Raw genomic sequence first — 16418 nt, forward strand, 5'->3', positions numbered from 1 at the left:
CATTGGCATGCTACAAACCCTACAATATGCTGGGAAAGACACTCCAGGAATGTCCCTCAGTGGCTGATCTCAAAAACCCTGGAAACCAAGGTCTTCAGAGTGGTTGCAGTGGGATGCCCAGTAGAGTCTTCACTGACGTATTTCAAGATTTGGAGCATGGGAGCAGAAGCAGATGAGCAGCCTGTGCTTGGGAATGTGCCAGTTGGAACATCTGGCTCTCATGGTGTGCCCTTTTTATCTTTTCTCACCTGGAGACGCAAGAGATAGTCTACAGTGCTGATAATAATATTCACTGTTGTAGTGTTGCCCATCTGAGTACGTAGGTAATTCTGAAAATCTGTAACAGTAAATAATTTGTATTTGATAAACATTTACATAGGACAGAAAAAAAATACAAGATGATCTCACTACACTTTATGTAACTGCATAGCATAGACTAAAAAAAAGCTACGCAGTTAGATAATTAGCATAATCATTTTCATTGGGTTTACCTATAGGAACAGCCTGTGCTAAACATGTTGTACCTTTTTAATGCTTGGCACTTTGTGTCTCAGAGTACCTCATGACTTTATAGCAGCCTTGAAACTGACAGTTCCTAGTCAGTTTCCTGGAGAAAAATTAAATTATAAAATAGATACTGGGGACAAAGAGCTCCTGTGCACTAAAGCTGTTTTTGTATTGTAACCCTTATTATATTCTGCATGTTTGCCTGTGATTCTGTTCTATAATGGTAGCTTAGAATATTTCTCATCTGCATACCCTCATTAGTATATAGGTTTGAGGGGCTGCTTGCACCTGTTTTCACTGTTTGTGGTCTGGGGTCATGGGTGGAAACGGGAAGTACAGACGGTGTCACGCTCTGTCCCATACAATGCAGCATGTATTTTTTATCCAGATAAAAAGAAAGCAGGAGCTACACTAATATGCTAGGGACCTAGGGCTATATTATGCAGTTTAACATTGAAGCAAAAACAAATATAACTTGATTGGAATTAGTTAAAACCATCTATAGGGCTGTGAAATAGGAGCTACATTACCAGGAGCAGCTAACAGGCAGCAGAATTGCAGAAGAAAGGCTAGGTTGATTAGTGGAACATCAAGACTATTAAAAAGGAGAGAGGGTCATTAACACCTGTAGAATGAAGAGTTGAGAAGGAATCAGGTAGAATTTAATGAGCCCTGAATTCCATTAAGGCTCTAACTGCTGCCCAAAAAGAAAATGCTGCTACCAGGGTGTTGGTTTTCAAACTTGAGGTGAAGCAGGAATCAAAGGTAGGTGCAACTGCACTGGTGTACCCCTCCCCACCTCCCAGATCTGCCCCTATCTGGGGTTATACTGTTTGAGTGAAAGTGCAGTTGCAAAGGGCAGATGAGTAAGATTGTGTCCACAGGCCCTTCCTTCCGAATTGTGAAGTTTGTGGGCACCTAAATGTTGGTGATGCCAAGGTATACAAAGGTCACTATAAGGTCAGCCCTCAAAGTCAGCAGTGGGATAGCCCTCTGTTTTAATGCCAATTTAGTGAGTGTATGATGAATGGAGAGATTCCAAACAGGAATCAACTCTTCCAAATAACTCAATCAACTCCTCCAAATAAAAGTGCTTCTGAGCACAGGGCTCTGTGGTAGGTCCTGGTGATTCATTATAGTAGAAAGCTGAAAAAATCCCCAAGCCTACCACTGATATATAGGGCAGGGTCTAAGAGAGCTGAAGTTGCATAGCAACCTGAAGAGGACTTGCCAGAGGAATGACGGAGATCTCCACTGGTGGCATGGAGGAAACCCACAGTGGCAGTGGTGTGGAGAAACAGCAGATAACTGCAGCAGCAGTGCAGAGGAGTGGCGGAGACTCTTGGAGGCAACAGCTGCCTAGCATTACACCCGCCAGTGCTCCCCAGGGGCCAGAACAGTACTCCCCAGCATCAGGGTGGCAGTAACTCCAGTGCAGACCTTCCCACCCAGCACTTACTACTTTGGCTGGGATAAGCAGAATGGCAACCTCTGGAAGTAGGGAGCAACAGCATCTCTGCAGTTGCCCTGACTACCCAGCACTTGCTATTGTGGCTGGCATAGGTGGTAGAGTCCAGAGATGGCAGCCCTGGGTGAGGCGGCCTTCCCAAATGACTGAGGTAGGTGGTAGCTCCCTGAGTTGCTTTGCCAGTGACTGTGACTGATCTAGGTTAAGCTAACTGCAACCAGGATCTGGTCTGAGCTACAGTTAAGGGTTAGGAGTTACATTTTTCCTTAAGGTATATGCTTTCCTCTTTCTCCTGTAATAAACCCTGCTTTAGTTTAACATTTCCTTATGAGCAGGGAAGTTTGTTCACATTAGAACACCCAATTCAATTTTAGTTCTCTCAGGTTTCTGGGGGCTCAAGCTAAATCTGAGAAATGGTATAAAACCCCTAAAGTTGATCCTGGCCCTTATTACTGACATCCAGTGCCTGGCAGAAGGGTTGCGGTACTTATGCAGTACACATAAAACTGAAGGTTGTTACAATGTAAGCAATAGGCAACCCCCCCCCACCCCCCAAACAAACACACAAAAAACAAAACCCCAAACAAAACCAAAACAACTGGGACTGGTGTATTTTTATGCAGTTGACCAAATCATCAGTTAAGCAAAATCTGCCTTTATGGATGTAACTGTACAATAAGTATATAAATGCAAAATATTCATTTAAGGATATAAATGGAGTGCACAGTATCATTCCCACTACTTAAAGTACTGATGATTATTAAATATGATGGACATTATGATTATATTTTAAATCAATTTATGTACACAACAAAATCTTTTTTGGAAATGTCCTGTGATACTTCTAGTAATGTCTATTACCATCCATCCACTTAAAAAAATAAATGCAAGCAATCTTACCCCCAAACTCATTCCAATTTACTTACCATTGTTATGACCTTCACAGAGCAGTTGCAAAAATCTAAACAGATCTCGAGTAAACTCATCATACTGTAGCACTTTCTCACCTTGAAAATACATAGTACAATGAATTATGTGACCATTGTTTGTTATTACACATGCACAACATATACTCTTCAAACAGCATCCTCTAACATAAGTGATTTTTAATAAAAAGCAAATACTATAAGCTGCTTTAAAGTAATTTTAAATAAATGTATTGATAATAATGATAATAAAACAAATTATGAGACAGAAAAAGCAAAGCCAAAATATTTAGCACTCCAATGCATTCATGGTAAAAACTACTGGACTAAATATCTAATAAGTAAATGGTTAGTTGTCAATAAAACCATGCCTTAAGTATGAAAGACACTTCTTTAATTAAGCATCAAACTGCTTATATCCAAGCTCAACACGCAACCTGCTGCAGACCATAAAACTAAACCTAAAGGATGTCAGAGAAGATGCAATTAAAGAAGATTTCTTTCTGTATTTGCAACACACAATAGTATCAAAAGCTGTAAACCCAAACATACCACGCTCACGAACGATGACTGTGGATCAAAGAAAAATAATAAGAATATAGGATAAGAAAATTGGAAGTTGCAAGATAATTTCTGTTAAAATGTTTATTGCTAGTATTTTAATAAACATTGACCATATATAAAAGTCTAATCCTAAGTTATTTTAATAAAACTATTAACAGAGAGTGCCATGCGCTAACAGAGCTGACTTCCAGCTTAAGAAGGAAATACACTGTTTTAATCTTTATTTGAACTGAATTCATTATACTTACGAGTTCCTTCTTCAGTAACCATTCCAAGGCCTTCTGCTTTATTTTGTCTCTCAAATGCATTCAGGTCAAGAACACTTGTAACAAAGAAGAAAATATTGAAAAAATACTGATGTAGGTAATGGCAAAATGAATTTCTCCCATGAAAACATGGAAGGCCTTGAATAACTGACCTTACCCACTCTGATGTATATATTAAATGAACAATGTCTTACATTAAAAAAGGTTTGGGGGAAAAAATGACTTTTTCGAAAAGATTCAGGTCTAAATCTCCTTTTGGTACATGCCCAACGCTATCGTTAACATCAATAGAAGTGATGTAGATCTATGAAAAGCAGAAAAGGGAAACTGAAACAGTTTTCTATTTCTTGTTTCAAACCTACTTCCTGCTAAAAGGTCATTATTGGAGTTCACTTTATTTCTCATTTATGATGTTTTCTGAATCAAGTTGTTATCACTCAGAAAAAATATGTTGAAAGTCTAATTCCTTTCCAAGGCCAAAATCTACTGAAAAACCATTTTCTGTTCTTAAGACATTACTCCTTTCTCTGAACACAGGAGAGTAATCCCTCTGAAAACATAGGTGTGATGTTTTTATTTATACAATCCAAACACATTTTATGTTGTTAGCCAATGCAATTTATTCAGTTGCATGATGACACATACATATTTTCCATTTCTGTGAGACAATTACATTTCCAAACCAAAGGATTATTGTATTTGAAGTATCATTTATATTCTGTTGTCTATCTTCAGGTCAACTTATACAAATTTGTTTTCACTGCAGTCCAGAAAGACACACATATGCAACAGGGCCTGCTGTATTTGCCCAGATATATAGGAATAAACAAAGAATGTAGAGGCTGTGGTTTAATTAAGCTGCAACTAATGGTGCCTGACTGGTTAGGGAACTTGCACAGGAATCAAGAAATCCAGGTTCTAGACCTAATTCACTCAGGCTAAGTACAGTCCGTTAAAAAGCCCAAGGCTAAATCAGTTCAATCTTCACAGGTTAGTCTAAGCTGTGTAGATTGGACTGATAAGCAAGTGAACAGGCATTCACTTTTGATTCCAGAAATGCAACAATATACCCTAAGCCAGTGTAGCATGAACTGAACTAATGTAGTTGTTAACATAGAGTGTAATAATAGTGAAATGTAACCATGTTAGTCTTGCCCTGTAAGCAACTTGAAAACTCCATTTTGTATCCTTCTACTTGACATAAGTGAATGAACTTTGCATAGCCTTTATGTATGAGTGTGTGTAAAAGGATGAATGGTGAGAGAATGGCATAGAGGCAGAAGAAGATTCAACTGTTTATGTAAGCAACAAGGCACCAAATGTAAGTTACCAACCACTAACTAACTAACAAATGGCTGAAGAATCCCTTTGAAGCTTGAGGGCACAAAGGAGATAACAGAAGAAGAAATTCTGCCAGATGGGCAATAAAAACACTCCAAGGCTAAGATAAGCTGAAGACAAAAGAAGAACAACCGCAAAAACAGAAGCTGGGTGTGGAAAAACTCCAAAGCACTGAAACCAAGGATGCCAATCCCTATAAAAGAACACTTTGAAAATGCCAAGTTGGGCGAGTCTCTTTCTCTATTGCTGTTTCATCAGAGCACAGATGCATCTGTTCACCCCGCTCCAGCTGTTATCTTTAAATCTGCTATCTTCAAATCATCATCATCTACTCAATAAGCCCGGGTTGGCCACCCTGGGCTGATATTGAGCAACTATTAATGGTAATTATATCTGATGTATGTGTAGATTAAATGGTTGTTTTGTGTATGTGTATGCCTGTGTGTAATGATGTGTATGATGATTTGTGTGTGTTTGTATGAACAGTGTGCCTGAACCTCTATGACTAACTCACGTAATCAATAAACACAGCACCTTGCCTTATCCCCTTTTATAAAGTCTCGTGCATGATTTGAGCAATTGGCAATTTGTGTAACACCAGAAGCCAGGGGGTACTAGAGTACAACTCCCTGTTTGGCTGGGGAAGACAGCCTGGGCAAAGGCTAGCCCGCCCACCCTGCAAGGTGGGGTTTGCAAGGGATGCTAGGGCACTGTGAGTTAAATCAAATCTGTACAGGATCTGGGACAGAAGTTCAATTAACCAATTTAACCTAAATCAGTTCAGTCTAATACTACATCTATCCAGGTTTATCTTAAACTAGTTTCTGCTATTTTGAAAGCAGTTTATGCGCACTGAACTTCTGTCGCATTACAGATTTGAATTGGTTTCTGGTCACTTACATCAGTTTATGTGTAATGGCTGTCCCTAGCCTCAAAGAGTATTTGAACCTGTATGCTTCTGATTTCCCAACACAGTGCACTAGCCATCACACTACTGATCAGGCATTATTCTGGCTGCTCTCCAGCATTTCTTTCTCTTTTGGAAGAATATTCTAAAAACTCACCTATCCTTCTAAAGTGACTAAGATTCACAAACAACATTTCTTTTTATATTATTTCCCAACCCATTTAGCAACTCTTACAATCCATACCTTGCACATGCAGCAAACCAAGCAATTGGCCACTATACTAGCTGCAACCAAACCTGTAACAACCTGATTTGTATTTTTACCTGCAAGACTGCATCAAGCCAGAGAGACTCTGAAAAAATCCAGCATCCTTTTTCTCCTTCAGGTAGTCTAACATTTTCTAGAACAAGGAGATTCAGGGGGAAAAAATATAAAAATCATTATTAGACCATTTGTCAAATCAACACTTTTTGTATTGACACAAGTGCCCAGAAACAATCTTTCTTCAAGTAAAAGTGCAGTTTGCTGTACTTCACTGTACTTGTGATATTGAACCAACCAACCAGAATCAACCACAACTTGTTGTCATCTAGGTTAAAATTAGTCAACATGACAATTGTAATAGCAAAGCACTAAAATTCACCAAATTGCATGATTCCTTTTCAAAAGCAAGGGTTGGAGAAGCTGTAAATTATTACCTGCTGAACAATGGTGTTCCCGCCATTTAGAATAGCAATGCCAAGCTTTAATGTTTCAATGACCATGAGTCCCATTTTACCTGTCAAAGAAAGAGTTAATAATTGAAGTGATCTTATATTGTTTAAATAATCTAAAAAACAAACCAGAAATGCTATCTACTGTAGCTCATATGCATTATTTTTTTTATTTATTATGCACAGTTTGTACAGGGACTTATCCACATAATTGTGTATAGACTACTTACAATTTTAATGTCAGAGAACATTACCTTTGCTTGCACTGATCATCTGAAGGACCATCTCAGCAGCTCCACGGTCATGTAGACGAGCCTGCTGATATAGAGTCTTCTGCTTTTCCATTTCCTTCTCCTGAGTTTGGGAACACAAAATTTAGTTACCACCACACTAAACATGCTATTTTCTTTCATATGCAGCATGACCTGTACAACTAAAGAGATAGATGAGATGCACTCTAGCGTCTCTTGGCTGGACTCAAGAAATTGATGCATAAAATACCAGGTGGCCAAAGAGAGTCCTTTCAACAAAGTGGCCCAACTTTTAATAGTTATATGGAGCATTTGTATTCTTTAAGGGTGAAAACAAGCATTCACAGGGCCCAACTCAGGTTTAGGTGGTTTAATTTAAGCCACCTAAACCAGAGTCGGGATCACTGCATGCAAATGTTTACTGTTTGTGAGAAGGCGCATGGGTATCTAGAGGCAACTAAGTTGGGGGGAGAGCTAGCAGGACTGGGAGGGGCTGGCAGGATCAGGGTGGGCCTAGGGGGCCACGTGGGGGAACGGCTAGTATGACTGGGGTGGGGGTTCAGTATTTGAGGGAGGGACTGCCTCTTCCAGGGGTATGCTGGTCGGGGGGAAAACAGCCTAATCAGGGTCAGTGGAGTGGTAAAAACAGCAGTCCCAGGGTTGTGGAGAGTGGCTGGGCTTCTGCAGTCCCAGAGGTGTGCTGGGACATGTGCATGCATTCATTAAGTTGAGTTAACCCATTTTAGGTCAGGTTAACCCATGCCAATCTAAAGTTTATTTTTGTGTAACAAGAACTAACTTTAGATTGGGTGCACCATTTTTAGGGTGACCTAAGCCCTGTGAACACTTCCATGCTCCAGCATTTAGAGTGCCCTAAGCTCAGTTAGGGTGATCTAAAGCCTAAGTCTTTAGTTCATGCATTCATCTCTTCCCCTGCATCTTCTGTGCAAAGGGTGTGGGTAAGGGGGAGGAGTGCACAACATTCATTAACAAGGACACCTAAAAGAAGCTACTTTGTTAGAGTCTGGAGGAAGGATTTAGTTGACAATGGATCTGAGTGATCATATTGAACATTGTAACAGAAATTAAAAGTGTAATTAAAAGACCTAGACAAATTGCAGGATGGGACCAGAAGAAATCTCATGAGGTTGAATAGGGACAATTGCAAAGTCCTGCACATAGGATGAAACAATTCCATACATGGCTACAGGCTGGGGACTGAATGGCTAAGCAGCAGCTCTACAGAAAAGAACCTGGGGTTACAGTGGACAATAAGCTGAATATGAGCCAGCAGTGTGCCCTTGTTGCCAAGAAGGTTAACGGCGTACTGGACTGCATTAGTAGGAGCGTTGCCAGCAGATCGAGGGAAGTAATTCTTCTCCTTTGTTTGGTACTGGTGAGGCCACATCTGGAGTTCTGTGTCCAGTTTTGGGACCCCTACTACAGAAAAGATATGAACAAATTGGAGAGAGTCTAGCAGAGGGCAACAAAAATGTGGAGGGGGCTGGGGCACATGACTTCTGAGGAGAGGCTGAGGGAACTGGGTTTATTTAGTCTGGAGAAGAAAAGACTGAGAGGAGATTTAATAGCAGTCTTCAACTACCTGACGAGTGGTTCCAAAGAGGATGGAGGTAGCCTGTTCTCAGTGGTGGCAGATGACAGAACAAGCAGCAATGGTCTCAAGTTGCAGCAAGGAAAGTTTAGGTTAGATATTGGGAAAAAAAACCTCTCACAAGAGGGTAGAAAAACACTGGAACAGGCTACTCAGAGAGGTTGTGGAATCTCCATCCTTGGGTCACCCAGAAGCTGTTAGCACCTGCTGGGTAGATAGTCTATGTAAGGATTGTCCTTGCAATATGGCTCCTTCTCCCTTGCTGCTGCGCAGCAACTGCTACTCTATCAACCCTTTCAAAACTGCAAGCCAATTAAAGCTTTTACAGCCACGATATATATGCAGGTTGCTGGGCACCTGTGAGAGGGTTAACAGAAGAGAGCGTGAGTGAGACTGATGAGAAGACTGCCACAGTTCCCCCCAAGGGTGAGTTCATGTCATGGCAGGTAAGACTGCCTGCCCTTCCTTGCCCACCACCCTCCCAGTGCCCAGAGCACAGAAATAAATAACTACACTGCTGAAACTGTGGTTTGTAACCAGGGTGCCACCAAATTCAGAAAAGTTATGTAGTGGTCCTTGAGCGTAAAAAAGTTTGAGAACAATGATGTAAGGGAATGGGAAAGGAGGGCTGGAAATAGGCAGCCAGCTCAGCTGGCTAGTATAGGCAGCTGAGAGGGAGTTTAAGATTCAACAGTCAGTGGTGATTGTCATGACCCAATGATTGTGTGTGCACTTCGGCACTGCAGAATTATTTCCCGCCACATGAAGCTTTCTTTGCACGGTGCAATTCTCAGCTGCAGAGAGAAAACCCCGGTGCAAAGGAGTTCCCGCCACCCGTATGTAAATTTGTTTCCCACTATTGGCTGTTTCTAAATTATTCCCACGTGGCGGCTAGCAATTGGCTCACTAGTCATATAAGAGGTTTGAGCAGTTTCCGCCCAAGTTGTAGAGGACTCCACAACCATCTCGTGGGGACTCTGAGCATGCGGCAGAGTAATAGAAACTTTGTGTGCATCTCAGAGGAGTTCGGCGGCCTGATCAACCACCAGCCTCTTCCCGTCTAGTTCGTTAAATTCTTAAGACGTATCTAAAGTTTTGCGTGCTCGTCAAGGGTATCCAGAGCTCTGTCGTGTTTGTTTTGCGGAGCCTAGCAAACTCCGTGCGTGTGTCTTCGGTGAAGCCTAGCAAACTCCGCTTGTGTTTGTCTGTAACTGCAACTCAAGAAAGTTTTTCCTGCCTGCACTGCGACCACCTACGGTGTACGTAAAACAATCTTTAATTAACCGCTATGAGTCCGTGCCTAATTCTAGTCCGTCGTGCAAAAGTACCCGCCCTACCATTGCGGGCTCCCGGCCACAGCCCGCCGCGCGCCCCCGAAAGCCTCGGATTGCTCCCGGCCTGCACATGGCGATGAGGATGGGATCCGGGGAAAGCACGATGGAACTAGAATTAGTTAAGAACTGCCCTTGGCGCAGTGGAAAACGCCAAGTAGAAAACATCATGGAACTGGAGGTGCATATCGCTTACCACCAGGAGGGCGGAACGGGTGAAAGGTTTATCAACGGACATCTTTCGCTGAAGGGAGAAGAGGGAGCTTCCGAAGACGGAGCCCCAAGAGAGAGGGAAGTGTATCTTCACCCCGCGGCATTCGGCTGTATAATGAATGATGAGCGGGTCCTGTTTAGGCCCCTCGAGACTGTGTCCCTTGCCAGAGTCAACTCGGCAGGCGCAGTAAACCCGACCCTCACCCAGGAGCGTGCCCGTTGCTTGCGATGTGCTCAGGAGAGTGAAGAACCGGTGCCGATCGACTGGTTCGCCCCCTTTATGGTGGCGTCTAAATTGAGGGGTTGTGAGCGTCTATCCGAGCTCCGCAAAGATCTGGAGACGGAGGAACGCGCCGCAGATGAGAGGGTAGCCCCGAGGTATGACAAGGGGAAAATGTTGGTTGCAACTTTCCGTACTGTAACTGATCTAATTCAGCAAAATGCAAGTTTAAGAGCCCAGCTGCGTATGGCCGTTCAAGCGGTCAAAGAGACGGCTGCGAAGGAAAATCTTGAGACGCCACTCCAAGATGGCACTGAGCAAGAGGGAGACCGCGTGGAAGAAGTGGAAGAGAAGGGTGGAGCTTCGGAGGAACACGCGAGAGTTTGGCTGGCGACCCCGCCCACCGACACAGTGTCGCTTCCGGTGACCACGCCTTCTTGCTGACAGAAGGGAGAATCGAGTGGAGGAGTGCATCCACCCCTCCTGCCTGAAATGATAACAGCACTGACTCCCGAAGTAACAGCTCATCCTGTAGCCACGATCAACCCAGTGACTGATGCACAGGGTGCATTTTGCGCTGCCACCTGTCGCACTCATGTTTGGGTGGAGCTACAAGAGCTTTACGGAAAATCTGGGATGAAATCCGACGAGGCTCTAGCCTCATGGCTAGGACTCATGTCCATGGAGTTTGAGTAATCTTCTTCGTCAGTTGTCACGACTGCGTATCCTGATGGAGCCAAGAATATCCAGTGATCGGGAACATCGATACCTGACCGAGGCTCAAGGCGCAAGACATCGCGAATCCGATCTCCCACCGTTGCCACAGAGAACACCAGAGGAGCGATTCATGTTTGGATTTCTCCTACAGCGTTCTGGACTCAATAAGCGGCAACTTCGGATTTTAGGGGACGCAGGCCAATGGCAACTGGCATATGAGTTAGGTTTTCATTATGTAGAAGAACTGGATGACGAATCCTCAACGCTTTCATCTTGCTGAGTGTACGAGGGGGTTGTCCAGAGTAGAGTTGTGTTCAAACACCTGTATTATATGTTTTGGGGAGTGATAGTGAGTTTAATTGACCGCCTTGTTGTGCGGTTTCATGTGAATTTTGTAATATTAGTGAAATAACTGTTTCAAGAGAATTCTTTTCACAGATCCGGAATTCAGAGTGCATGGCGGAGAGAAGCCCCAAGAAGAACAACATCATCGAAGAAGTGAGGGCCTGACGTGCGACTTTGCCATGACGCCCACTGAAGCCCTGATAGTTCAATTCTTTATTATGAATATAATTGCGTGTGTATGTGTTTGTGCTGGCTATTATTTGATTCGATCCCTGGAGGACAAACTTATTATGTTGTCTGATTTTGTGTTTACCCGTTTAGTTCAACAACGCGTTGTAAGAGCTACTGGTGACCCGAGTGATGAGCATGTAGTATAATTCAGCTGTGCCTTCAGCAAGGGGGGATGTCATGACCCAATGATTGTGTGTGCACTTCGGCACTGCAGAATTATTTCCCGCCACATGAAGCTTTCTTTGCACGGTGCAATTCTCAGCTACAGAGAGAAAACCCCGGTGCAAAGGAGTTCCCGCCACCCGTATGTATATTTGTTTCCCACTATTGGCTGTTTCTAAATTATTCCCACGTGGCGGCTAGTCGTATAAGAGTTTTGAGCAGTTTCCGCCCAAGTTGTAGAGGACTCCACAACCATCTTGTGGGGATTCTGAGCACGCAGCAGAATAATAGAAACTTTGTGTGTGTCTCAGAGGAGTTCGGCGGCCTGATCAACCACCAGCCTCTTCCCGTCTCGTTCGTTAAATTCTTAAGATGTATCTATGGTTTTGCGCGCTCGTCAAGGGTATCCAGAGCTCTGTCGTGTTCGTTTTGCAGAGCCTAGCAAACTCCGTGCGCGTGTCTTCGGTGGAGCCTAGCAAACTCCACTTGTGTTTGTCTGTAACTGCAACTCAAGAAAGTTTTTCCTGCCTGCACCACGACCACCTACGGTGTAAGTAAAACAATCTTTAATTAACCGCTACTAGTCCGTGCCTAATTCTAGTCCGTCATGCAAAAGTACCCACCCTACCGTTGCGGGCTCCCGGCCACAGCCTGCCGCGCGCCCCCGAAAGCCTTGGACCGCTCCCAGCCCGCACAGTGATATGATGAATAAGAGAAACTGGGGAGTGGAGAGTACACGCCACTGTCCTTAGTGTAGAGCACTGGTGCTGAGCCTGCTCCGGGCCAGATCTAGTCTGTGAAGCTGTGTCATCTGATCTGTGGGGTTCTTCCTGAGTCTGGAAATTTGACAGTACCAAATCAGTGCTACCACTCTCTCGCTGCCAAATTTCTAGACCCAGGGGGAGTCCCGTGCACCAGATGACATGGCCTTGCATGCTCTATCAGTCTGCAGCCAGATCTGGTGTGCAGTGTCCACAGGGTCAGTCCACAATGGGATCCATCATGATGGGTTAGTGTGTAGGGTCAGGACCACAGCTGGGGGTGGGTGTGCGGGGCTGGTCCTGCATTCTGGATGGGGCCTGTGGGCTGGCCCACCACTAGCCAGGGGGTATTGTAAACCCCCTTCCAGATTTACCAGCTGCCTGCGTACCCCTACCAGCATACAATTTATATTTTAATCCCTTAAATGCCAATTATTGTTATAATGAAAATTAAATCTGCCATTATACAATTTCATCCACATACCTCCCCACAGATATCTTGCATATCCCCAGGAGTACGTGTACCACAGTTTGGGAACCCCTGGGCTAGAGCTTGAAGAGCAATATTCAAGTATTGCCAAGACAAAAGGGCTCTGTGCTTGACTGCATGAGGCATGTGCACACCCAGAATAAAGTATATATAAACAGTATTTCAGAGAAGAAATACTATTAGAGAATAGTGTAATACATCATAGCCTGCCCCAGTGTGATAAAGGGAAGTACATACCACCCCCTAACTCTACGTTTTTTATCAACCACAGAATCTTAGGATGGTATTGCAAGAGGGATGGAGGGTTTAATTTAGAATGTGTAGTTGGATAACCCATCTTGAAGAACTCCAGTTACTTTAAATAACAAATGTAGCTTTCTCAGTCAAATTGTTGTCCATAATCGGAATTGAATTTGTTGCTGGAGAACACAAAGAACTCCATTTACTACAGGTAAGTACATTTTCTCCTTGTAGCTGTTAGGTTAATTGATTACTTATGTAGAATAAATGCGTCTGATAGAGAGGTTAATGAAAATGGATGCTTCAAGAGATGAAAATGCATAAACACATAAGGGTCAGAATGGAAGGAAGCAAAAAGATGAGAGAGAGAGAGGCAAAGTGAGAGGTGGAACAGAGATTGTGAAGAACAGTAAAAAGAAATGAGAACACAACAAAGACGAGAACAGTCAGGCAGAGCTTTTAAGGGAATGCTGAGAGGTTTCAATTTAAAGCAGACAGTGTGCCACAATGTTCTATTTTTTGACTGATTGCAGAGTTGATTTGCTTTTCTCTGAATAATCTAGTAAAATGCTTTCCACATAGCTATTATAACTGCATTTGTCCTCTAGTTTTCATATTACAGTTTTGTTCCACCTTGTTTGGACTCTCACCTCAAAAGTTTTCTCTTTCTCTTCATCCTCTTCTTCTTCTTCAGTCTGGCAGCTCTTTTTACATTAGAAAGAAAAATTGCAAAATAATGCTCAGTTTGAAACAAACAGTGATTATTTCTATTACAGTTTGTGCTGACAGGCAAAACAAAATCACACTTTTTAATAAAATAATTACAGTAATGTGAAAAGTTAGCATTTCTAAAATCAAATCTATGCAAATACTGGACCTGTCTTTACAATTGATAAAGCAGCTAGGAAAGAGATTTAGAAAAGGGAAGCCATTAGATATTGGTGCATTTCAAATCTAATTTTGAACACTAGTGCTAAAAATGATAATAAAGTAATATTCCTTAAGTATGTGAGTGCTTCAAAAGTATCTGAGTTCTTTAAATATTTGTCCTCACACATGCATTCATACAAATAAGAACAGAAAAGCCTGTGTCCAGAGAGAGAACAAAGAAGTAGAAGCCAGTCAAGAGGGCATTGAAGGATGAATGAGGGAGTCCTAGGTTCTACTTCCAACTCCTTCATGTACACATGCATTTTTGCATTATGTGGTTATGAGATAAAATGCATTTCTCAGGGATGGGAAGCCAGAATATCAGTAGCCTTCCCATACATGTCAATTTTTTGAGCACCATAGGTGATCAACTCAATGCAAGAAGCAAGGAATTTTTTGTGATAACTTTTTGTAGAGTTGGGAGAGATATCAATGATAATGAAATGTGTCAATAAACTCAATGATATCAATTGAAATTAAGCATGTATTAAACACAGCTGTTGAATCAGGCCTCTCCAGGGACTTGGGCACTGCTTCTCTTAGCGTGTGAATCCTGAGTAGACTCAAGAAAGATTTAGGTGCCTAAGGGTGGAATTCTATTACTCTCTGTGCACTGAAATGACAGTTTTGCAAGCTCATACGTGGCCTTTTTGGCCACTTAGGCGTAGTTTGCAATTCTATTACCTCCGCAGTTTGGATGTGCATGCACATGCATAATGAACATCAGCAGTAGGCTACACACTGGTAGGAAAAGTATATAATGATGAATGTGCCTAAGAACCAGAAAAAAAACCAGGAGTATAACAACTTCAAGAAGCAGGAGACCTGAGTTCTAGACTTGCTTCACCCAGAGGGGATTTCAACCTAATTTTCTTGAATTTTGCAACACAGTGCCTAAGCTAGCATGCCACAAATCTGACATCATCAAAACACCTCTTTAGTGCTCTTTTTGAAGCTGAGCTATTATACCTTGCATTTAATAGCAATTTAATACAATGGATTAAATGAAGTGTTTCTCCCATTGGGAGCAAGGGATCAGACTAGAACTGAAGGCCTGCCCCCTCCCAGAACTGAAGGCCTCTCACTGAGAAGCATATCCTCTAGGATTATAGGAAAATTGGGATGGAAGGGACCTCACAAGGTCATCTGCCCAGCCCCCTGCTCAAGGCAGGTTTATCCCTGATTAAACAATCCCAGCCATGTGTTGTCCAACCTACTCTTGAAAATTCCAGGGATGGAGAGTCCAGAGTTTCTAGGGTAGCCTGTTCCAATGTCTGACCAGCCTTATAGTCAGAAAGTTCCTCTCATCTCCAACCTAAATTTCCCCTGCTGCAGCTTGAGGCCACTGCTCCTAGTCTTGTCCCCAACTGCCACAGAAAAAAGCCCATTTTCATTCTTCCTATAATCACTCTTCCGGTATTTGAAGGCTATTATTAAATCCTACCTCTGCCTTCACTTCTCCAGACTAAATAACTCTAACTCTTTCAGCCTTTCTTCCTAAGTAGCTTGTTCTCTTCCTCCCAACTCATATTCTCCCAACTCATATATCTCCCTGGCTGCCCTAGGGGCATTTGAAAGAACAGCATAAGAAGAGGCTGGGTAATACCTAACTTGTGTTATGGTGGATAGTGCTGGGAAGTCAGAGAGACAGATTTAAAACTGTCTGGAGGAAGGGGGCCTTGACCTGGGTCTCCTGCTTCCTGGGCAAGTGCCCTAACCACTCAGCCTTAGGCAATGAAAACATGGGAGGGCCATCCTCCTCCTCTTCTGGCATTTAACACCCATTAATCAGGCATTTTTGGCATGCTACATTTTTGTGATGTCTGTGTTTACACATAGCGAGCATATACAGCCACATACCTCCCTGACCAGTACATGCTCTGTTTGCACATGAAAACTTACATGTCTACAATGCAAGAGTAACAGAATCAATGTCAAAAAGGCCAGTTATGGAAAAGTGTTATTTTGGTGACTAAAGAGTAATAGAAGTCAACTTTAAATGATGATGGTAGTTCTGCATATGAAGAACTTCAGGCACCTAAGTAAGTTTCCTGGAGGAAACTTATGCATCTATGCCTTCACAGGTACCTGAGCAGTTATCAGGGATTTTATGAATCATCCACTGGGATTTCAGTGCTTAAAAGTGCAACCTAAGTGTATAAGTCCTTTTTGGATCTAGCCTTTAATGTTTACAACAGTGCAGCAGAAATGGCAGAACTACA

General features: G+C 42.7%; 1 protein-coding gene across 1 annotated transcript in view; it reads right to left on the reverse strand.

Annotated features, from left to right (window-relative positions):
* The window catches only part of RYR3 (ryanodine receptor 3), a 557273-nt gene that overhangs the window by 50145 nt on the left and 490710 nt on the right, over positions 1–16418 (reverse strand). Inside the window, exons 77-84 of the mRNA XM_059723007.1 lie at positions 13917–13970; positions 6948–7047; positions 6679–6758; positions 6304–6380; positions 3714–3787; positions 3454–3471; positions 2902–2982; positions 249–337 (exon numbers count right to left, since the gene is read on the reverse strand). Of these exons, the coding sequence (XP_059578990.1) occupies positions 249–337; positions 2902–2982; positions 3454–3471; positions 3714–3787; positions 6304–6380; positions 6679–6758; positions 6948–7047; positions 13917–13970 (573 nt within the window). The remainder of the gene's footprint in view (positions 1–248; positions 338–2901; positions 2983–3453; positions 3472–3713; positions 3788–6303; positions 6381–6678; positions 6759–6947; positions 7048–13916; positions 13971–16418) is intronic.

Source organism: Alligator mississippiensis, chromosome 2 (genome assembly GCF_030867095.1).
Source record: "Alligator mississippiensis isolate rAllMis1 chromosome 2, rAllMis1, whole genome shotgun sequence".
Classification (NCBI taxonomy): Eukaryota; Metazoa; Chordata; order Crocodylia; family Alligatoridae; genus Alligator; species Alligator mississippiensis.